Genomic DNA, 24,264 nt, shown 5'->3' with positions numbered 1-24,264 from the left:
GAAGTGCTGCCTATGTGGCATGCTTCATGTGGAGATGTTTGCCTTAGCTCGATTAAGGATCAAGTTGATGTGACGTCCTACCTAGTATATACAGTACAACCACTCGACTCTGTATATGGCAGGGCTTAGTCAAAACCCCGTCAGCTAGTCTACTGATCGCCTAGAGGCAGGTGTGCAACGGGAAACCATGGAGCAAGTGCAAGTAGGTGCAAGCTTGGAGACCCGGTTGAAGGCCTAGCTAAAGGTCAGGAACCCTTGGTTAGCTCTCGTAGGCGGCTAGTGAGATGATGCTGTGGTGGGTAATGGCTTTGTTGAGTCGCACTGCTACGACGATGGTATGTTACCAAACTCAGCTTGTGGGTAAAGTGTACCACTCTGCAGAGATAAAACTATTCGAATAGCTGTGTCCACGGTCATGGATGAACTATGGTTCGATCGCACCAACTAGCATGTGTTGTGTGAGTTCCCTTGGAGTGTGAGTGGGCAAGGTGTGCCTGTTTTTGAAAATAGGTCCGGCGATGTGCCGTGAGTTGCCGTGGATAGGGTGTCCAACAACATTAAAACTTAGACCCTGATGACCTTCCACCACAGCTGAACCCCCTTCATTTAATAATAATGACATACGATTTCATAAAACCTGCCTTATGGGAAATGAATCTATCATGAGTAAACTTGGAATTTTCGCAAAGTTAACCTTACAGCTTCTCCCCTGACGATATCATATGCATGTATATATACCCCTGCCGTAGGGCAAGGGTTGGAACTTGCTGAGTACGTTTGTACTCATCCTTGCTTGTCCTTTCAGAGGACGATCCGAACTTCACCGAAGCAGACAGTGAGGCTGACGAGTAGGCTTGATCGTGTCCGCACTCGAGTTGCCTGTGGAGTGACGTGTTCAGCATGCTCTCCCTGCTGTGCACTCTGATATCGTGGACCTTTGTGTTTGTGCACCGTTGTGTAGTGTTGTACTGTTTATTAGTTTGGTAGAACTATTTCACCACACCCTTTGTTGTATGACTATGATTTCACCTGTTGTAAGACTCTTATTTACTAGTGATTGGTATAATAAAGGTTTTAAACACTGGGATGACTCGGGATGTTTTACACATGAGAAAAAATATTAAAATATAAGTGAATTATCCACATTTCTACATCTGCTTAGTCTTTTGAGTGAGTCGTCGGTCGGTGTATAGTCGCTCAATAATTACAATTGATCCGAGAAGTGCCAGCTGTTAGCTTATGGGCGATTGGCAAGATTGAAGTTTATGAAGCTACAGTTTAAATTAGTTTATTACTACGACCTCGAGCCCATCTCACGGGTCAGTCAAGTCTTGTTTAACAATCTCCTAACCAGCTGTTTTATGACTAATCTCCCTATATAATCCTGTTTCCAGATGCTCGGTGGACACACAATTCTGGGCTATAGCAGCATCAACTGCTAGTTAATTTCCACCACACTTGCAAACACAACGCAGAGAGATTGGGAGAGCAATGGCGGAGCTCGCCATAGGGATTTCGATGACCGCGGTTCAGGCGCTTATGAACAAGGTCGAGACCGCCATCAAGGAGGAGGTGGAGCTGTGGCAGATCGTGCAGCGTGATACTGTGTTCATGAAGGATGAATTCGAGATGATGCAGTCCTTCCTCGCGGCCGCCGATTGGGGACGAATCAAGAACAATGTGGTGAGGACGTGGGTGAGGCAGGTCCGCGATCTGTCTTATGACGCTGAGGACTGCATCGAGTCCATCCTCCTCTTAGACACAAAAAGCTCGCCCTGCACCTGGTGGTTCCGCTTGCTGCCATCATGCAACTCGGGGGCACTATCGCCGCTGGACCAAGCTGTCGCCGAGATAAAGCTGCTCAAGGCCCGGGTTGAGGAGGTGAGCAGCAGAAACATGCGCTACAGCCTCATCAACAATTCTGGCTCCAAGCCAGTAACGCCACAACAGTTGGCTTCCGTCTCTGGCGCCATGGGTACAACAGCAGTCGACATCCTCAAGGAGGCATGGTCCAACGCGAAGGAGCTGGGAGGCTCAGTAGATCTCACCATGTTGGTCACCGAGAACAACGATGCCCTTCGAGTGATCTCACTGTGGGGACCAGGAGCCGATCTTGGGATGGTATCCATCATCAAGGAGGCCTATGAAAAGCCAGAAATTTGCCGAAAGTTCCAAGGTCGTGCCTGGTTGAAGTTGATACATCCCTTCAATCCCAAGGATTTCATCCGAAGCTTGGTGCATCAGTTCTATGGAAACTCTTCGAAAGAACGAGGCCTGTGGAAGCTTGTTGTAGATGTCCTGACGGGGATGGAGGCGGCCCAAGGCACCAATCTCGTGGAGGACTTTGTGCAGCAACTCAACAAGCATAGATACCTTGTCGTTCTAGAAGACTTGTCCAGCATGGCAGAGTGGCACGCCGTCCGGATGTTCCTACCAGATGGTAAGAATGGGAGCCGTATTGTGGTGTCAACACAGCAGCTCGAGATCGCAAGATTATGCGCGCAACCCTACCAAGTACTGGAGCTCAGGAAGTTACCAGATAATCAATCCATCTGTGTCTTCTTCAATAAGGTACATCTTAAGTAAACATTAACAATTACTATCAGGAAAGTTTCGCTACATGTCACTACTCACTAGGGCATGGATTTATGCATGTTCCATATATTTGCATATACTGTGCTAATAATTCAATGTTCATTATACTGAATTTTAGTGTAGAACCGTAGTAGGAAACTCATATTACCTACACTTTGGGCATGAAACCTAAAAATGTTATTGAACTAATCAAGCGACTATGATCTATATATGAATTTGAGCATGCTTAATTAGGTATTCTGCCCATCCAAGCAACTGTCCATGTAGATCTCTCTCTCTCTCAGAGGTTTTTGGTCCGTATCTTCTCTTATTTGCAGGATTTTAAACGTGTCAAAGAGGGCATGGTGGATGGTGGCTCTTCCTTCTCGGGAACGGCCAACGGCGCTCGCCTTGTCGGGCGCAGTTCGGATGAGGATAAACTCTGGAACCTGATTTCTGCAGCAGGCCACAGCAACAGAGCTCATGTGATCTCTGTACGTGGCTTTCCTGGTGTTGGGAAATCAGATCTAGTAAGAACCGTCTGGCAGCGCCAAGCGAGTAGTCAGAGTCAGACACCCCGTCTGTTTGAGTGGTACGGCTGGGTCGATGTGTCCTATCCATTCAACCTTAGAGACTTCTGTGCGAGAATACTCTCCTATACGCTCAACCAGTCAGTAGGAGAGTACGCGGGTAGGGTCCCACAGTCAGAACCGGATAAAAAGATCATCCAAGAGTGTGAGGAGTATCTGCGGGATAATCGCTGCCTCGTTGTAGTTGACGGCCTACAATCCAAGGAAGAGTGGGACTCGATTAAGAAGTTGATACATGAATCTTCTAAAAGCTGCATCGTTGTCGTTACTGCAGAACAAAGTGTCGCCAAACATTGTGCCGTGCAAGACGATGCAGTGTACGGAGTCAAAGCTCTAGGATCTAAGGCAGCCCTTCAGCTCTTCAGACAGGTGCGTGATCTACTCATGAAAAAAGTTTTGATACTTTAGAAGTTTCCTCGAATGCAGCAGCATTTCCTCGGTGTGTTTGATCTATTTAATATGAAACAAACCCAACATCTGATGCACAAATTTCCATCGTTTTGGGTTTGTGGGTGTACATTAATAATTTATATATAAAAGATTACTATATATATAATACTTAATACATATACTAGTCGTTAACCCGTGCATTCACACGAGGTAGATGTTACATTTGTGTAATCTATATATAATGATAACAATTTCACTATTAAAATAGCATATTCCTTTAATTGAAACTATATCACTTTTAGAAATATAACAAATTTAACGCACAACTCCTTGCTTGACTTCCATTCATAGAGCTGGACAGAATTTTATGTACAATAGCTTAGTCCCACAAAATGTGGGCCTTCGTTTATTTCTTTCCAATGATTTTTTGAAAGAACTTTATACTTACATAAAATTTATTGTTTGAGTGCATCTTTTGAACAAATTTCAAGATACTTTAATTCCAAAATTATATATATACAATTAGACCTTTAAGTACAATGTTTTTTAAAAATAGAGTCATAGTATTAGCAGCAGGGTCATTATTTTCTATAACTTTTAGTCCTAATTTTAGTAATTGTATTAGATATGGAGCCTTGGTATAGTTGTACTAAAATATTATTCACTATTTTTCTTCAATTTTAAATCCGAATTTTTTTAATTCCCATGTAGATTTATGCTTGTCGTTGGTTCTACTTTCTGGAACTCCAACAGAAAAGATATGTGTAAATAGAAACAGTTATCCACCTGTAGACTCAATTTGCTAAACTTTTCCATGATATTGAGTGTATATGGATTTTTAAAATCTGAATTGTTTTCGATGGAAGTAGACATTCAAGAACAAATCTGTGTGCTAGGATACTTCCTCCAATTACGAAAATATGTCATTTTCGACATGCTTCTGATCGAATTTTTAAATATAATAATAAATATAAGCTAACATATAAAAAACATATTTGGAGACTTTTCTTAAAAATGCATTCATAATATATATTGTAACTTTATTGAATGTATAGGTACACTCCATTAGAAAATAGTGGTCAAAATAATGCTTTGGAGAAAATGATGATGTCCAGAATGTCAATTATTTGTGATCAGTGATATTATTAGATATGGAATTAATTTCAGATCTAATATGTTGGTGCTTATAAAGTAATATTAACCACATAACAGTAGCCCAATGATTTTTGGATGCTTTCACATTTTTCCATTTCCTGAGAATTTCTTGCCTTTTCATCCAAGAATTGACATGAGGGCTAAGCTATGCATCCACACAAGTGCAGTGATATCCGTATAGTAAGCAAAGCTTTTTTGGGGGGGGGGGGGGGGGGGGGGTGGGCAGGGGGGTTCTGAATTATATGATATCTTGCCTAGTTGGTTTCAGACACTAATCAGTTCCATCAATAGTGGCCCTGCAATTGTGCAGCTAGATCGCATAGTTATTTGAAAATGCCAATGTATGTTATAATTCATACATTAATTAAGGCATTGCAAAATATATAGTGGCCGTGCAATTGTGCAGCTAGATCGCATAGTTATTTTACATCCAAGTGTAGAATAATTGTTCAACATCACCCAAAGATAGCATCTGATTTACTGAATTCGATGTTCAATTTTTCTGACACTTGTTTCGCATCACCTCTTAAGTAACGACTGAATCGGAGACTCTCGATCAGGACCTTTCTTACCAATATAGAGTACATATCTGTTCTCGGTTCAATAGCTTTGAGTGCTATTTCTATGCGGCCCGGGTACACAAATGTCATTTTCTTGAAATTTATGTCCAAACAATTAAATTCATTTTCCTCTTGTTCTCATGAATTGATTATGTTTTATCCATGTGTATATATATTCATCATGTTGTTCATGGTTTGGTACAGAAACATCTAGGCTACGTTAGGCAGTATAGATATTAACTAATAATAGCTTTTTTATTTATTTTGAACAACAGAAACTTCAAGAGACCAGAACCTCTTGGGATGCACACATGCTGAAGGAAGCAAAATATATATTAGCCAAGTGTGGCGGGATCCCCGAAGTAATAGTGGCTTTAGCTAAATACTTGGACACCCAACAAGAAGACATACGGCAACGGAAGTTGAGCCGTCTGAAAGCCAACTTTATGCATGAGCTGGAGACCAACCCCGAGTTTGTTAGCTTGTGGAATCTGTTGGCCTGGATGCATCTCAGTGTTGATGCTTTACCGCAGTCCCTTAAGGCATGCATCCTGTATCTCTCAGTTTTTCCTCAGGCCGGTAGCATCCGGCGGAACCGTTTTGTGTGGCGGTGGATTGCGGAGGGCTACTCCAAATGCACGGACAGTAAAACCGCCGAGGATTATGCGGGGGAGCTCTTCAGGCTTGCCACACGGACAACTGCCATCGCCGAGTGGCAAGTCAATAGTTTCTTCCACGAGTACATCAACTCACGGCTCATGGAAGAGAGTGTGGTTTTCTTTCCACTGATAGTCTCTGTATTATCAGAGGAAAATTGCAGCTTAACCACAGAACGGCTAGGAAAACACCTAACCATCAGGAGCAACTGGAAAAGAGACGAGGCTGTGTTCGACGACTTGGACTTCTCGCAGCTACAGTCTTTGACAGTGTTTGGAGAGTGGAGGACATTCTTCATCCCTTACAAGATGAGGTCACTTCGGGTGCTGGATCTAGAGGGTACAGAGGGTGTAACTGATGAGGAGCTCCATCGGATCTTGGAGCGGTTGCCTCGCCTCAGGTTCCTCTCATTAAGAGGACACAGGGAAATAACTTGCTTGCCGGATTCCTTGTATGACCTAAGGCTGCTCCAGACTCTGGATATCAGAGACACCTCTGTTGGCAGGCTGCCATCAAGCATCGTCAAGCTTCAGAAGCTGCAATACATACGTGCCGGTACTGCTGTACCATGGATGGTAAATGAAAAGGAGCTATCAGAACCTCCAAGGTGCAGTCCACTTGCTTCTGTATTCTGGTTGTCCAAGTTCTTCGTAGGTGATGCTGATCGTGTCGCCGTTGAGGTGCCTAGTAAGATTGGGGAACTGACTGCCTTGCACACGCTGGGTGCTGTCAAAGTCAACACTGCATCTGGGGCGGCCATTCTGATGGAACTCAAGAAGCTTATTACCCGGTTGCGCAAGCTTGAATTGTACGGTATCAGCCGTAAAAACAGCCAAAAGTTGATTTCTGTCTTCAACAGTGGCACCCATTTGGAATCCTTGACACTGTGCCTTGAGCAGGACAACCATATTGTTCCTTGGGATGATATCCGTTGTATGTGCAACCTGAGAAGCCTTAAGCTGTACGGAGGGCATGTCAAACAGTTGCCACCAGAGATCATGTATCTTCACGATATCAAGAAGTTGAGTTTTCAGATGATTTCATTGACAGAACACGACATTCAGGGCCTTGGGAGGCTAAAAAACTTGCATACTCTACGCCTTCGCGCCAAGACAGTTCAAACTTACCAGCTCCAATTTTCTGTCAAGCCGGACGACGCTGACAGTGACAGGTATACACCCGACCAATTCCTCCAACTCAAGGTCCTCGAGATTGCTTGCAGCTCCAGGTTACATATAAAATTTGGTGAAGGTGCGGTGGGGAAGCTTGAGCAGGTGAAGCTTTACTGCTGCAATGGGTCGTCATTGCAGCTTTCTGGATTCGAGCACCCGATTTCCCTCGAGAAAGTCTGGCTTGGAGGTTCCTGTGACGACTCACTCAAGGAAGCGTTGCAGCAGCAACTTTCAGAGCATCCGAAAAAACCTACTTTGAGGCTGAACTAGGAAGCACATTTGTCCTGGTGGGTACTTCCTGAGCTTTCGGACGATGGTTGTGCCTGCCATCGTCCGAGGCGTTTGCAGCACCACACACGGCTGGGGCCGTTCATCATTTCCCTTCGTTTTTTCCTCTCTACAACTTTTTCCTATCTTTTCAACCGAAGTGCTGTCCTGTTTTCAACCGCCATCAGGAGTAAGATCATTCCAATCATATTCCTTTTATTCATCTCGTTACTTTTCTATTCTTCTCCTCGTTCGCATTCCTTTTATTTTTCTCTCATCTTCAACAGTTTCTCTTCGAAAAGATTTGTAAAGAGAAGCAAAGAGAATCTCATATTGAAGGGAATGATCTTGAGAATCTTTTTATAACAGAAACCGTGAAACAAAACCGTTGGAATATTGAAGAAACGAAAATTCTTTTATAAAGAGATTTTAGGAATCGATTGGAGATGATCTAACCATTAGAGCATCTCCAAGAGACTCTCTAAAACCCACTCCCTATATCCCCATATAGGGAGCCTTTCCAATAAATTTCACTCCCTATATTGCTACCCTCTCCAGCAGATTCTATACTCCAATCCCTATATTCCAATAGGTCTCTTTCCTATCTCACCAACAGATGGACCCCGACCGTCAGCTCCATCTCTCCCGAACTGTTCATCTGCGTTGCCATCTGATTCGCCGATCTGTCTAGGATTGCGTCGAATCTTCGGCTGCGCCGCCGCTCACCGTTCACACAGTGGCTCACCTTCGCGAACACGAACGTGTTGAGCAGTCACGGTAGCGCGCAGGCGATCAACCAGATGACCAACGCAAGCACCAACGCTGACGGCGGGGTGCGTACGCGCAGGAGCTGCACCATAGGAGGACGACGAGATGGGGTGGGCCCAGGGGCGGGAGAGCGTTTTGGGAACCAGATGCGTTCTCCAAAAATAGAGAGCGAGAGAGTGTTTTTGGGACTCCCTAAAGATAGGGAGTGGAATAGAGATACTGTTGGAGATGAATTTTGGATTAAAATCCTTATATTTAGCTATAGAGAATCATTTAAAGAGTCTCTTGGAGATGCTCTTATGCCACTTGATTTCTTGAGCCCCTAGCTGCCGGAGAGCCGGAAATCCCATGCCTCCGTGGACTGCCCGGATGGCTGAGTTAATGTTATTCTGTTGCTATACGGTGGACTGTAAATGCACACATACTAGTGTCAAGGAAGCGTTGCAGCAGCAACTTTCAGAGCATCCGAAAAAACCTACTTTGAGGCTGAACTAGGAAGCACATTCGTCCTGGTGGGTACTTCCTGAGCTTTTGGACGATGGTTGTGCCTGCCATCGTCCCAGGCATTTGGTGATGGGTAGGGTAGGTCGTGGATGGCCGCATCTGCCGCCGACAGGCCCGTGGCAATCGGATCTGAGGATGCTGCCGACCTTGGACGCACGGTGGTAGGAGGCGCAGCGGCGGCGGGGGCAGGTCCAGACAGCGCGCTGGGAGGGGTCGCGTAGGAGGCAGCAGCGCCTTGATGGGGGCATGGAGGAGGAGGTGCAGCGGCTGGAAGAGCCGCGCCGGCAACGGTGGCACGGCGAAGACGGCGCGTCGGGAGGGGCGACGGACAACGCAAATTCCAGCAGAGCAGCGCTCGCTTTTCTCGGTCGGGGCCGGAGTCGCGAGCGGGCGCATGCACATGGGTCGTGGGAGAGCGATTCCTTGGCTGGCCAATGACGATTTTTGCACAGATATATCGCCTTCCCATGCGAGATCCAACGGCCATGGATACGGTAGCGGATGGGACCATTTCCTTTACCGACCAGAATTAGAATATGGGTTTTATTGGTCATCTGCGCACCTTGAAAAGCGCAATGTTCTTTGCTTCAGCCTCCACATATTCTCGTCTGACTGGTTCGTTTAAGTTTCATGTAGGTGAGTTTTTTTATCCTTGGCGCACCTTGAAAAGCGCAATATTCTTTGCTTGAGCCTTTGAAGAGCAAATGTTCTTTGCTTCAGCCTCCACATATGCTCTTCTCTGGCTGGTTCTTTTAAGCATCACTTGCTAGCTTCTGCTTCTGCTTCTGCTTCCACCACACAACGAAAACCTCGGAGTAGAGACCAGAGAGCAGCAATGGCTGAACTCGTGCTTGGGCTGGCCAAGTCGGCGGTGGAGGGGACGCTGACCATGGCCAACTCGGCGATTGAGGAGGAGAAGAAGCTACAGAAGAGTGTCAAGTGCGACCTGATGCTTATCTCGGACGAGTTCAAGATGATGCACTCCTTCCTCAATGTCGCCAAGGACCACGTCACAAACGATATGGCGAGGACCGTGGTTTGGCAGGTCCGCAACCTGGCCTTAGATGTCGAGGACTGCATCGAGTCCGTCGTCCACCTGGCCAACAAGTCAAGCTGGTGGCGTCACTTGCTCCCGTCCTGCTTGCCTCCAGCGGCGCCGGTGGCGGCCTTAGAGCATGCCATCGCCGACATGGAGCTGCTCAAGGCCAGGGTTGATGCCATGGGGCAGAGGAACATGCGCTACCGCCACATTGGTGACTCCAGCTCCAGGCCCTCCCAGCAGAAGCGTCAGCAGGCTTTGACCAATGCAACAGCATTGGACATCCTCGTTGAGGCAAGGGGTGCTATGGATGACAGCAGCCAATTGGATCTCCTCAAGTTGACAAGCCAGAAATATGATGTGCTTCAACTTCAAGTCATCTCAGTGTGGGGAACAGCAAGCAATGTTGGGATGACATCCATTATCAAGGAGGCCTATGACAAGCCAGAACTCTGTGAAAACTTCAGACGACGTGCCTGGGTGAAACTGATGCATCCCTTCAATCCCCATGAGTTCATCCGGAGTTTGCTGATTCAATTCTACTCAAACTGTTGTCTACAACAAGGAAGCGCTGTAGATCTCCTGAAGCCGATGGAGATGATAGAGGCGACAAAAGGTGAACTCATAAAGGAGTTCAAGAAGCAAGTGAACAATCACAGATACCTAATCATTCTCGAAGATATGTCTACCATGGATGACTGGGACACCATCAAGCCGTACCTAATGGACAACAACAATGGCAGCTGCATCATTGTGCACACGCAGCAGCTCGAAATTGCAAGCCTGTGCATCGGGCAATCATACCAAGTATCAGAGCTGAAGCGATTCTCAGACGATCATTCAGTTTGTGTGTTTTTCAAGCAGGTATGTTCGGAACACTATTGTTACTTTCAGGAGAATATTCACTCCCGCTACTAATTGTCGTTTTGGTAGTCAACATGGTCTATACATTTAATCATTACATACTTTTTTTGACATACTTTAGCATAAGTTATTAGTAAAATATATTTTGGATTCAAATCTACTACGATTTTTTATCATTTTGCATATCTAAATTCTTTGATGTATATTAGCCGTTCAATTTTAAGTTGACTTAAATTTCTAGGATGACAGGAAAATAGAATGGTATGGAATTTTTCTATGTACTTGACAAGCCGCTGGTGGGCAAAAATGGAAAAATAGACAATATAGGTCAATGTATTTGCTAAAATAGACAATAGACCGGCATATTTATAAATCTAGCACCTGTATTTAGCACTCAAAATCTGAAAATCCGATTTCAGGACCTGAAACACCAAAAAAGACGGGTCCGACTGCATTTGGCACCTCAGGTGCTGAATACGGCACTACTCACCCGTATTCGGCACCTTATAGTGCCGTATTCGGCACCTCAGGTGCAGAATACGCGCATGTGCTATGCTGAAACTTAATTCACAAATTTTTTTAAAAAAATAGTCCAACAATTATAAACATTTTCATTAGAAAACTAGAGATCAGTAGCAACACATTTTACTTGGTTTGATCTAAAAAGTTTGAGCCAATATTTAATTAAAATTCTCTAAATAAACCAACTTTATAAATTCTAGTAATATTTAATGCCTCAAATAAATTCTCAACAATCTAGAAAAAATCACTATTATTATTCTCATGTGATGTACTAATTTATAAAAATATTTTTAACCCTATATTATTTGGTGAAAAAAATGAATTCCTTTGTAACGCTCCATTTATATGCATTTTTATCATTTCATGTGATATTCTCTTCTTAATTCAATTTGAATAAAAATAATTTAACATGCACAAATCATTGGTTATCATATTAATAATAAGCATTTGTAATGCTCCATTTATATGTATTTTTATCATTTTATATTAATATTAAATCTTGTTGGAAAGAATTCTGCAAGATAATTTTGCAATGAATTAACGTTGGGAGGATACAAATTCTAAATTATTGAACATTAATAGTTGTGAAGAACAATTATCATATAACCTGGTATAGAGATTACATACGTTGATAAACCTTACATTTGATATGAGGTTTTTCGTTGGTGCATGAATGGACAGTAACCATAAAGAGATGACGACAGCAAATATTGTAATGTACGGGACTGAGTTAATAGCGTGCCGCTGCTATTCCTGACATGCCTTAGAAAATGAAAATAGAATGAGTTACAAAAGATGGTCTCTACTGAGTGCACATTGGATATTTGCCCTTCCTCAAAGCATCGGGGCCGAAGCCTTAGCGCGACAGGCCCTCTCCTGCTTTCTTTCGCTTCCATCCTCGCAAGCTTTAGCCGCGACGCGCTCCTCCGCTACCATCTTCATGCGCTCCTCCTCCTGACACTTAAATCGTAGTTTCTCCTGCTGTTACTCGTACTCCCGGCGTTCGTACGCTTCCCTCCTCCACCGCATGCTCATTTGGACCCACTGCTTCTGATCATCACTTTACTCCATATCTAGCCATTCTATGAAGTCACATAGAGGTGGAGGAGACTAGACAAATGAAAGAAGATGAGAGATTAGTAAGACAGTGCATGAAATCATAGGGAAAGTGCCACATGAGAGATGTATGTCGCTATACCGGTGGGTACTCGTACGGTCCATATTGAGGCATGTCATACTAGTAGTTAGCACATATGAAGAAGCATAGACCATAGGTGTAGGAGATATCATGGGACTCGTGAAGCCTACAAGGATCGTCATAGAAACACATCGATGGTTCGACCCCCTGAGGGATGAAAAGCCCCCAATATTTCTAGGGTGGGCTTGATAGAGCTAAGTAAGACATTGCAGTTGAGAGAATTGCGGATGGACTGGACTATCCATGAATGAGGGTGGGGTTATTTATGGTGGCTGGGGGCTGGAGCATAGGATTCCATGTGAAAGCTGGAAAAGTTCTGGCACTGATACTCTACAGAGATTCTCTGCGAAAGCTGTTTCTTGGTGTGATCATTTCATTATGCAAAAGTTTAGCATGAGTTATTGTTGCCTCTGCATGGAGGCATGGATTCCTATAAAAGCTGAGTCGTATAGTCACTTCCTGTCTAAAGACTGACTCACGACAGAGGTGTTGTCATTTCATGGTTAAAGCTATGTAATGTGCTCACTTCCTGTGTGAAGACTGACTCACAACAGAGGTGTTGTCATTTCATAGTTAGAGCTATGTTGTGTGGTCACTTCCTGTCTAAAGACAGACTCACGACAGAGGTGTGGTCATTTCATAGTTAAAGTTATGCCGTGTGGTCACTTCTTGTCTGAATACTGACTCACGATAGAGGTGTTGTCATTTCATGGTTAAAGCTACGTCGTGTGGTCACTTCCTATTTGAAGATTGACTCACGACAAATGTGTTATCATTTCATGGTTAAAGCTACGTCGTGTGGTCACTTCCTGTCTGAAGACTGACTCATGACAGAGGTGTTGTCATTTGATGGTTAAAGCTACGTAGTGTGGTCACTTTCTGTCTAAAGACTGACTCACGACAGAGGTGTTGTCATTTCGTGGTTAAAGCTATGTCGTGTGGTCACTTCCTGTCTAAAGACTGACTCACAATAGAGGTGTGGTCGTTTCATAGTTAAAGCTACACCGTGTGGTCACTTCCTATCTAAAACTGACTCATGACAGAGGTGTTATCATTTCATGGTTAAAACTATATCGTGCCGTCACTTCCTGTCTAAAGACTAACTCACGACGGAGATGTTGTCATTTCGTAGTTAAAGCTACGTCGTGTGTTTATTACAAACATTAGATAAATTAAAGTTATGTACCAAAATTATTTGACAAAAAATAGATAAAATAAAAGTAATTACATCATAATAACAATGAATGAGATGTAATATGGCTGACTATTACATTATAGTGAACATTACATGTGTCATAAAGAATTATAAGTACACCGAACAACAGCGTTACCTCCTCAACAACGATGATGACGACACACGTAGTCCCCAGGAGTGTAAGTGTCTGGCGGGTGTGTTGCCCTCATCCCAGCGGCCTGCGTTGACTCCTGTCTCATGTTCCCTTGACCGTCATCATCATTGTCCTGCCCTGTGTGACCCCCACCGATCATGTATCCAGACCCACTAACTCGACCCTGCATGTACCATGATGATGGATCCTCATATGGAAGTGTTGACGCCCCTAGAACGTGCTCCGATAGAGTCATGTGTCCCGAAGGCTCGGCCTGCTGGTACCACTATGAACCCCTAGGTGCATCGGGATATTGGGGGTACTGTCCACTGAGGAGATCGGTGAAACTTGTGGCTTGCATTGTAGCAGCCCAGTCAAAATCATGTGTACCGCTCCAGCTAGGCGTCTGCTGCGTACAGTCAACGACGTCCTCATAATGCATCGAAGCTGCAAGCGGAGGTGTCATCATAGTATGAGGAGGTTGTGTCCACTGGGGGCTTGTGAACCCAGTGTACACTGCTTAGGCTCAGACGCCTGTGTGCACTCCTCGGCCTCAGCACGAGAACGTGACACATGATGTTCTGAAGCTGAAGGTGCCTCATGCGACTGTGCGTGAACGAGTTCATCATGAGCATTAGACGAGTGCCTGTTGTGGGAGGCACGGGACGGGTACATTGCTGGTACGTCATACCCCATCCAATGTGAGTCACAACCACCTAAACCGCATATAGTGGACATGAAGCGGAACCCTCTCATCCGCATGTTCTCCCGGAGAGAGTTTCGATCCCTCCGCATTGATGACCCACTTGTTTCCCCACAAGCTTGCTCTGCCTGCGTATGCATCGTGTACGCCTCTTCGGTCTGTATGAGATGAGGGACATGTTAGTAATACGGAGGTTTAACCAATTAAAATCGTTATAAGTACCACATCACCTACCACAACAGGAAGAAGACAGGCATAATTCTCGGGGAACGATCTGGGGCTCGGCTCCACAAGTCCGCTAAGTAAGGTGGCACGCGTGTGCGAACGATACCACAAAAGGTACTCATAGTAGGTGCCATCGTCGTATTGTCCAACAGGAACAACAACATTCACTGCGGCTGATTCCGTTCACCACTGTATGTGCTCGGTATTCACAGATGCCCAGTTTCGCATGCCTCCGGCCCCCTATATGCTCCTCCTGTACGTGACATATACAGTTAAAATATATTAATATTGATCACCTTTGGCACTAATGCTACCTACAATAACACACTTACTCGTGCGCTCGACTGGCGTCTCGTGGGGAAGGTACTGGCACCACCTGTCGGTACCCGAACTGCTTCTGTACATGCTCAAAAGAATATACTTCTACGTTGTTTATGTACAACAAGAAGCATCTAGTCATACATAAGCCTGAGCTACACCAACAGCACGATGCGATGAGCCTGCCAGTCGCAATTTTGCCCACTCGTGCCATGCGCCATGGATCCCACTCCACGAGATCTGCGCTAAGGATGTCCAAATCACTTATCACACGGGAGTAGCTACCATGGTCTTGTTGCTGACTCCATCTCAACCTAGCATGCATCAATCGATACCCCATCATAGGCCTTATGCCATCTACAATGCCATCGGAGATAGGGACTGGATAGTAGCTCTTCAGCACCCAAGGTCGACAAACCAGGAGGTACTCTCAGCTCCATAGCTATAAGAGGTGTAGACAGCCTGCTACAGATCCTTTCTTCGTTGATCGCTGTGTTGCATCACACAATCGTCTGTAGGTGGCAGCCAACATAGCAGATCCCAAACTGTAAGATGTAGGCTTGTAAGGATGTGAACCGAGCTAATTCGCTAACCATAAAATATGGAGAACGACATAATCGTCTGCTGTGTTGCAGAACATAATGTCTCCCAGCAAGACGTACAAGTACACATCATAGTGTTGTATTACTGTAGCCTCATTGGTATCCGGTGGACATGGACCGAACTGTGACAGCCCATGAATCCAGGACATGGAGAGGCCAACATCCTTCTTGTCATATGGCAGACCAAACCTACAAGATGCAGATGGTCAATGAAGCTTGAAAAACTATACAATATGTGAATTACAGTACATAAAAAATAATTACCTGCCCTCAACGTAACCCTTCCAATGTTCCTTCGTTGGTCGTGAAACTACTAACAGGCATCCCTGATTGGCAGCTTGGTTAGCATGGCCGCGTCCCTCATTGTTACGGTCATCTCGCCAAAAGGAAAGTAGAACGTGTGCGTCTCAGGACGCCACCGGTCGATGAGACCTGTGAGCAGTGGTTCCTCAATAGGCGGGAGGGGTGTCCTGCCACCACCCGTCATGGGAGCTCCGGCCATCATGAGAGCGAAAGGTAGTAAGCCTGCTCGTGCGAGTAGCTCGTGGAATCGAGGGTCCAACTCTTTAATCGTGTGGACACTCCGGGCTCGCAACGAAAACAACTGTAAAAGGTATCCAATACATGTACTACGTTAGTAGAAAATTATGTTAGCAATGAAAAAGCACATATATTCATGGTACCTACTGCCCTATGAAAATCATCTGCCCTCTATGGTTCTCGTCGTACCGCTGCTGAAGAAGCTCAGAAAGACTAGCATGAGTCATGACAATGATTTCGAGCTACATGGTTCAATAAGTAGGTGAACAACAAATATGAATATATTACAAGCTTCTTGGTTCAATAAATAGGTGAATAACAAAAAAGAATATACTACACTCTTCATGGTTTAATATTTATGTGAATAACAAATTAGAATATGTTGCAAGCTTCATGGTTCAATACATAGGTGAAAAATAAGCTTCATGATTCAATAAAATGCAACAACTCTAAAACACTACAGTATAGTGCATGATAGTTTATTACCGGGTCGGGCATGTCCTCCTGTCATGGCTAGGCTGTTTGCAAAGTTTACCCTTGCATAGGCCGTCAACAGCTATCTGCTTCATCCATGTCACCTTGTAGCCTCGTTGATCTAGGCCTTCCAGGATTCATGCGTCGTGCTCGGGGATAAGGTACCTATGTAGGCCCCTCGATCGCTCTTTAGCTGCTTCCGATGTTGAAGGACCGCATCTTTGCAAGCTATGTGCTCCTCAATGAATCTATCGTGAAGTACGGTGCTACGTACTGTGATCCGTCATTACTGCCCATGTCTCTGCAAGCAGCTAAGACATGCTGGTATAGGATATGGTGTAGTTTTGGCTTATTGCATATGCACTTCGCCTCGTGAGACCCAAGTTAACATTGTTGCACGGTGTCTCCTGCACTATACCCTGAAGCATACCTACGACAGCACATGACCTTAAAGTCATTGTTGGCCATGTCATAGATCCTCGTCCGATGAAAGTGTGCATTTTTCCTCCTTCTGGATAAGATTGCCTCCACCTTAGGTGCGAACCGCGTGCTGCAATTCATAGTAGCACTACCACGGTCTCGAAAGTAGTATGCCGTTCTATAGAATGTGAGCTCAATGATGGCATACAATGGGAGGCCCCATACTTCCTTTAGGACTTTAGGATATTGTTGAATGTCTCTACTATGTTCGTTATTATGATGGTGTACCTAACATGGGATACACAAATTTTAGAAGGTCTATTTGCATAAGACAGGGTTCAATATGTAATTTAAATGCTAAGTGCTAACCTGGCACCATGAGTGTCATGGATTAGGGCCTAACGCTCCGTCGGCTTCCCCGCTATCCACTAGCTAAACGTAGCACGTGAATGGCTAACGATAGTTTGTCCCCCAACCATTTGCGTTCGCAGATGGTCCTCCTGTTCTTGTTGATCTACCATCATCTTGCGAATAGTCTCATTTAACTCTCTCCATATCTCGTTGAACTTCACCAGCTGGTTCTGCAGACATAAATCTTTGAATCTCTTTACAAGAGACTTGCTGCGGTACCTTGTATACAGGTTCACTCCCAAGTGGCGCATGCACCACCTTTTCTCCACATTAGGCCATGCAATGATGTAGTTTGTGCTATCATGCAGCACATCCAACGCATGCAGAAGCTCCTTGTTACGGTCAGAGATGATGCAAACTCGTTCCCTGTTGCCCACGACACGTGTCCTCAACAAAGTGAGAAACCACAACCAGCTATCATTGTTCTCACTCTCAACTATTGCAAAGGCGAGAGGAATGATTTGATTATTTGTATCCACCACCATCACTGTCATAAGGGTACCATGGTACTTGCCACTTAGAAATGTGGCATCCACGCATAGAACCGGCCTGCAATGTCTGAAAGCTTCGATGTATTGTCCAAAGGATCAGAATAACCTAATGAGGTATCGGTTAGTGGTGCTGTATGACCCATCCTCTAGCTTGATCGGCTCATCCGCCATCACCCATTGAGTCTCTGGATTCGTTATGGTAATCTTGTGCAATAGCCTTGGAGTATAGTTGTAAGACTCCTCGAAGCTTCCAAATAGCATCTTCAATGCCTTCTGCTTCGCGCGCCACGCGATGTGGTAATTGATCAGCATACTCGTCTTAGTCTGCACCATCTCCATAATGGATTTTGGCGACAAACAAATATTCGTGCCAACAAGGGTGATGAGGAGTTAGGCTATGAACCTCGCATCAACGGTGTGGCTCACATTCCTAATAGCCTCTTCGATGCATGTATGTGGGGTGTGTCTACTGATCACAAAATAGTTCTCATATTTAGTCTTATATACTCGTACGAAGTAAGGACAAATCAGGTGTTTGAAACACCTAACCTCATACTCTGTAGGGTTCGACCGGGCACACTTGTGGCCCCTTCTTGTCATTACAGCATAGTTGCTAATAAAATGGACAATCTCCCCTCTGTTACAAAATTGTTTCCCGACCTGGATATCCCTATTCTGGTATCCCCAGTTAGATAATGTGTTATACTCAACGACGATACAATCAAGCAAATCAGCACCACAAAAGGACTGGATCGTCGGCACCGGATTGTCATTGTCAGCATTTTCTTCATCCCCGCTACCACCGGCTTCATCATCCATGCATCTTGTATCTATATCAGAATGGTCCATTCTAGCTCCATCTCTACCGGAACTGCCCTCCCCGACATGCCCTCCATCCTCTTCATGCATCACCTGTTGGCCTGGTCCTTCCACGGTACTCACTGCATCAACATGCACCAGTCGTGGCACTATGTTTACGTACACACTCATATCAAAGTTCTCCTCTAATACCTTGTGTGAGTACAAATCTCATACGTTGTTTCTTCTCATCTCGAACAAGATGGACAACGATCGAGCTGAGCTGAAGTGCCCCGAGTTTTTTGACTAATCAATTTCGTGCTAATTACTATTATACAAGACTAACATAAGTAAATAATTGCTATTACACAATAACATGCTAATTACTATTATACAAATTCACGCTAATTACTATTACACTACCTAAGCAAATAATCAGATTCATATAATCAAACTAAGCAAATAATTGAACAAATTTAATTGCCAGGTTAAACACTCTAATTACTATTATTGCTGCAAGTGCTAATTAAAAATATAATTTAAGTACTTATTGTTTCTCACGCTGCTCCTCCTCCTCGCCTCGGGTTGATTCTCCTTTCCTCCCGCTGTTTCTCCTCTCCTCTCCACGCGTTGCGCTGCTGCTTCTCCTCTCCTCTCCTCCTTTGCAGTTCTGCTCTCCTCTCGCACTTCTGCTCTTCTCTCGCGTTGCAGCTGCCCTTATTTTATAGCACAGAGTGGAGAAACAAAGGCAAAGATAACATGATTGGGCGGACCGATTTGATGGGGGCACCGAAAGCACAGACAACATGATTGGGCACGACGCCAAAATGTCGAATATGGGTGAGCAGTGTTGTATTCGGTACTTTAGGTGCCGAATATTGCTAGGCCTATCTTTTTTCGATGTTTGAGGTCCGGAAATCGGATTTCGGATTTTGAGATGTCGAATACAGGTGCTAGATTTGCAAATACGCCAATCTGTTGTCTATTTTAACAAATACATCGATCTATGTTGTCTATTTTTCCATTTTTACCGCCGCTGGTGCGTTATTTGTTCCATGATCATTATTTAGACCTTCAGAGCATAGGAAACACAAGAAAGCACAAGAATGGAGTGCCACGCACCTTGAAATTTAAGAATGCAGGAAAATTTCAAATGAACATTTGGCTGCTGCGTAGGGATAAAACATAGGGTTCAAGAGACGAAGAAAATATGGCTTTGGACCAGGGCTGCAACAAAAGCTTGACGCTCACGAGCTACTAGATCTTCACTCTGTAGGCTTGATTGGAGCTCAGCTCAAGCTCCAAATGAGTTTAACTTGAGCCCGGATCCGAGCTCGAGCATGAATAGTGTTGTTACTTAAGGCTTAATTTTTTCCCCACATATTTTCCTCCCAAATTTTTGAGCTGGGAGCTTACTCAAGCTTTGGCTGATGTTTATACAAGATATAATATTGAGTGTAGTTGCTCAGTTTTCTCAACACGATATTAAGCTCAGTCGAGCTTTTATAGAAGATTAAACGAGCCGAGCTCAAGGCAGCCTGTTGCTTAGGCTCGAGCTCGGGACAGGTTCTAGAAAGCTCACGCTGAGCCTAAGTTGACCTTCAATCTTAGAGCTTGGGCTCCAGGTCGGCTTGGGTAAAGCTCAACCTTGCTTGCGTCGACTCTCAAGAAAGCTTGATGACTACACTTAATTAGGACTATAAAAACAGATTGAGTCTCATGAGCTACTCTAAACTCAATTCAAACTCGGCTCAAGCTTAAATGAGCCGACCTTGAGCCTAGACCCGAGATTGCAAGGCTAATCATTGGAGTACCGTACAAGTTGGCAGTAGGACCTAGAAAAAAAACCAAACGCAAGATGGATTAGTATTTGATTCCCTTTCTAATGCTAGTAGCATGGAGCATTGTCCTGCCAATTCCTTCTAAGCATGTTACCTTTTGTTAAAATGGCATTCGATGAAGCTATGGCTCAAAACATTCCTTTCTCCTCTGCAGGATCGAGGAAACAAAGTGCTGACAACTAAAGAGAAAGCTGCACGTGTCTGGTTAGACAAATTTGAACGTGTACGTGTCGGTCGCGAGATCGATTTAAATGAACTTCATATGGCAGTTCATGCCGCCGACAGAGACGTGATCCTCGTGTGGGGGATTGCTGGTGTTGGCAAGTCATCTATTGTCAGACACGTGTACTGCTCAGAAGTGCTTGCACCCAGATTGAGTACTTTCGAAAGGTTCGGTTGGGTGAATGTATCCCATCCATTAAATATAAGGGAGTTATCACGGAGCTTGCTGTTGGATTTACACTCTGAGTCTCTACAACAGTGCAGCATGTTGAGAATCAAAGATCCGATTCAAGAATGTTGCGATCTTCTACATGAACATAGGTGCCTCGTTGTTATTGATGGTCTGCAGTCCATGGAAGAATGGGACTTGATAAAAGCTACCTTGGCACTTAGGGCAAGTGGGAGCCATATCATTGTCATTACAAATGAAGAAAGTGTTGCCACATACTGTGCAGCAACACTAATGTGGAACGTCAAAGGATTAGAAGTTGATGAATCCCTTGATCTCTTCAAAAAGAAGGTGTGTTTACTCCACTTCATAAGAAGCATTTGACGCCTCTAGTCCTGCAATGATGATATTTTGAAGTGTCAAATTGCTATAATGTGGAATATAGATTAAATATAATTCAAAATATCCGTCAAATCTGAAAGTGAAAAAAAGCGCATATACTTTCTCTGTAGCCCGAATATTACAAGTTTCGAATTTTACTAGCAGAGTACTATTATTATTATATTATGAATATTAATATTAGAATACTGAAACACTTTTCGTTCCTTATTACAGGGCTATAATTGATATTGATAGACTTTAAATGTAAAAAGAGATGACCTCTTACCAGCAATGATAGGAAGAATATTAAATCTTGGGTCAATGTACAATAAACCGTTCACACGACTTGGCGCACCTTAAAAAAAATCCTTAATCCATATATATGGTCATTGTATGTTGCAAGTGAAACATCTCAAAAGTATAATTATTTATATCTGTTGATTAGTCTAGCTTAGCATACCATTTAACGTTCGTCCTTAAATTGCTTGAATAATAGGTATCTGAGATGCAGACTGGTTCCTCTGACCTTAGCCCAGCCGTGATTGAGCAAGCAAAACTTATCTTACACAAGTGTGGTGGACTTCCCAAAGTGATAGTTGCTATAGCTAACTTCTTGGCCACCAGATTAAACACCTCAAATGATTTAGAGGTCTTGACAATGCTGAACGATAGCTTTATGCACAACTTGGAGACCGACCGAGCATTTGGTAGTTTACAGGGTCTATTTGATTGGGTGCATTCCTACTTCCTTACCTGCCCGGATTTCCTCAAGCCATGTGTCTTCTATCTGTAATGACAATGATATGGCTCAATGGAAGAGAACCTTGTATTTTCACTGGAGGGGCATTGCAGGATGAACTCACAACGCATAGGACGGCACCTAGCCATAGGAAGCACCTGGGACAGAGACAAAAATGTGTTTGAGAGCATTGACTTCTCGTGTCTACGGTCATTGACAGTTTTTGGAGAGTGGAGGTCATTCTTCATCTCAGACGAGATGAGACTGCTTCGGGTGCTTGATCTAGAGGACGCAAAAGGTGTAACAGAAAAGGACCTTGAGCAGATGGTGAAGTTCCTGCCTCGCCTCAAGTTCCTCTCACTGAGAGGATGCAGACATATCTCTCGCTTGCCGGATTCCTTTGGTGATCTGCGGCAGCTCCAGACTCTGGATATCAGGGACACATCTATAACCAAGCTACCAAAGAGCATCAGCAAGCTACAGAAGCTGCAGTTTATTCGTGCTGGTACCACCGTACCATTGGATGATGACACGGGCACGATTGAAACCCAACCAGCAGCAGCCGAGAGCCCATCACATGCTTCTCTAGTGTCCTGGTTGTCCGAGCGCTGCATTCGCCGCCGACCTGCTGCCTCTCAAACTTGCTCTGTCGAGGTGCCTAGAGGGATCGGGAGACTGACGGCCTTACACACTCTGGGTGTCATCAACATCAGTGTTGCAAGGAGGAAAGCTATTCTGAAGGAGCTCAAGAACCTTACCCAATTGTGCTGGTTGGGAGTGTCCGGCATCAACCGGAACAACAGCCAGGAGTTTTTTTCTGCCATCTCAGGTCACAGCCTCTTGGAACTCTTGGTATTGTATTTCGACAATGACAATGAAGGTTGTTTGGATGGCGTCTCCCTGCCTCCGGAGAACCTACGGAGCCTTAAGTTGTACGGGCTCGTAGGCAAGTTGCCAGTATGGATCAAGCAGCTTCAGAATCTCAGAATATTGAATTTACAGATGACCATGTTACCACAAGAGGAGATAGATCTCCTGGGGGGTCTACCAAAGCTAGCTATTCTATGTATTTCTTTCGAGGAGTTTCAAGATGGTGAGCTCCGATTTCGCACAGGTTTGAAGCCACTCCATGTCCTGGAGATCACTTGCAACTCCAGGTTACAGTCTGTAACGTTTCCCACTCTAGGGTTCTCTAACCTTGTGGCGCTGAAGCTCCACTGCTGTAGCGTGTCGCACTTGCAAGTTTTCGGGCTACGGTGTCTCGACAGTCTCAAGGAAGTCTGGCTTAGCGGATCCTATGACGAAGCACTACTCAAGCGGCACTTGGGGAGTCAGCTTGACGGGCATCCGAATAAAATCAGACCTGTTTTGCGGGAGGGACCACGTTGGTCCTGATGCGTGTGCTGAGCTCATGATGGTCAAGAGGAGACCCGTGATGTATGCTTTTCATTGGAAGTTATCGCCATGAAGCTATTTGCTAAGCACGGATGGAAGAATAAAGTTAGGCTTTGCAATGATTGAGATTGTAATTGCTTTTTTCCCCCCTCTATGATCGTAGCGATATGCTGATTATTGTAATAAGAACTAGGCTGTGTGCATTTCAAAATGAGGCTGGAAACATATCTAAAAAAACGTACAGTCCAGTTCATTGATTCGATAGTCTGCACTCTGCACAACCAAGGCTCATCAGATTTCATATTCTCGAAGGAAAAAAAGGCTCCCGGTGCATGTACAGTAATGCTATTATCATCCAAACCAATTTAAGGCACGCCATCGTCGAATTTAAACGAAAAGGCCTCAAATTTAAACAAAAGTAGTCCACAGGACCCGAACTGGTTCACAGCTTTCGTTGACTTCACAACAGCGTAGCACTCTCCGTGGATCGAATTTGCCTTTGCAATTTCGGGATGGTTTAGGCTCAAACTTGTAGTAGGGCGGCACAGCCCGCCCTTGTAAAACTCTGATCATCCCGTGTAAGACTTGGTCAGTTGGTCAACGCTCGGCAAGCCCGGCAAGCTAAACTTGATGACTCACGAGTAGAAATGGAGAAAAATCAGAGTGGTCTTGCTGCCACGATCCACTGAAATTCAGTCTTACATCATACAGATTTGTCCCTCTGAAAAAAGAAATGGAGAAAAACGGTGGACACGGATTTATGCCGACGTTCAAGGCGCGCCGGAGTGCAAGAGGGGGAGCCGGGGATCTTGGGGGGGGGGGGGGGGGCTGAGAGGGAGTCTACTGCGCCACAGGGAGATCCCAGAGGCACACCGTCGCTGGCAAGCACGGCGAGGGAAGGCGACTCAGCGCGTGCGGCAGCGACGACCAACGCGAGGTATGCAAGC

General features: G+C 44.7%; 3 protein-coding genes across 3 annotated transcripts; all 3 read left to right on the top strand.

Annotated features, from left to right (window-relative positions):
* The first annotated feature begins 1,320 nt into the window (after positions 1-1,320).
* On the top strand, positions 1,321-7,528 carry LOC133886121 (disease resistance protein Pik-2-like). Its single transcript, XM_062325854.1, has 3 exons — positions 1,321-2,571; positions 2,913-3,533; positions 5,545-7,528. Exons 1-3 carry the CDS (start codon positions 1,492-1,494, stop codon positions 7,366-7,368), a joined length of 3,525 nt encoding a protein of 1,174 aa, XP_062181838.1. The 5' UTR covers positions 1,321-1,491; the 3' UTR covers positions 7,369-7,528.
* A 1,912-nt stretch (positions 7,529-9,440) lies between these two features.
* LOC133886961 (uncharacterized) lies at positions 9,441-22,040 on the top strand. Its single transcript, XM_062326874.1, has 3 exons — positions 9,441-10,540; positions 20,566-21,153; positions 21,680-22,040. The coding sequence occupies exons 1-3, from the start codon at positions 9,473-9,475 to the stop codon at positions 21,974-21,976; spliced, it is 1,953 nt and encodes a 650-aa protein (XP_062182858.1). The 5' UTR covers positions 9,441-9,472; the 3' UTR covers positions 21,977-22,040.
* Positions 21,902-23,345, top strand: LOC133886962 (disease resistance protein Pik-2-like). The gene has a single exon (XM_062326875.1). It carries the CDS (start codon positions 21,995-21,997, stop codon positions 23,315-23,317), a length of 1,323 nt encoding a protein of 440 aa, XP_062182859.1. The 5' UTR covers positions 21,902-21,994; the 3' UTR covers positions 23,318-23,345.
* Positions 23,346-24,264: the final 919 nt, after the last annotated feature.

Source organism: Phragmites australis, chromosome 12, assembly GCF_958298935.1.
Source record: "Phragmites australis chromosome 12, lpPhrAust1.1, whole genome shotgun sequence".
NCBI classification, from domain to species: Eukaryota; Viridiplantae; Streptophyta; class Magnoliopsida; order Poales; family Poaceae; genus Phragmites; species Phragmites australis.
The sequence above is the reverse complement of the archived record's forward strand: the minus strand, read 5'-3'. Positions and strand labels throughout refer to the sequence as shown.

What these genes read in the sequence shown, in the direction of transcription:
- LOC133886121 (XM_062325854.1), top strand. Translation starts at nt 1,492, where the DNA reads ATGGCGGAGCTCGCCATAGGGATTTCGATGACCGCGGTTCAGGCGCTT. An exon ending in TCTGTGTCTTCTTCAATAAG is followed by an intron (nt 2,572 to 2,912) that starts GTACATCTTAAG and finishes TCTTATTTGCAG; the next exon opens with GATTTTAAACGTGTCAAAGA. An exon ending in CCCTTCAGCTCTTCAGACAG is followed by an intron (nt 3,534 to 5,544) that starts GTGCGTGATCTA and finishes TTTGAACAACAG; the next exon opens with AAACTTCAAGAGACCAGAAC.
- LOC133886961 (XM_062326874.1), top strand. Translation starts at nt 9,473, where the DNA reads ATGGCTGAACTCGTGCTTGGGCTGGCCAAGTCGGCGGTGGAGGGGACG. An exon ending in TTTGTGTGTTTTTCAAGCAG is followed by an intron (nt 10,541 to 20,565) that starts GTATGTTCGGAA and finishes TCTCCTCTGCAG; the next exon opens with GATCGAGGAAACAAAGTGCT. An exon ending in TTGATCTCTTCAAAAAGAAG is followed by an intron (nt 21,154 to 21,679) that starts GTGTGTTTACTC and finishes CTTGAATAATAG; the next exon opens with GTATCTGAGATGCAGACTGG.
- LOC133886962 (XM_062326875.1), top strand. Translation starts at nt 21,995, where the DNA reads ATGGAAGAGAACCTTGTATTTTCACTGGAGGGGCATTGCAGGATGAAC.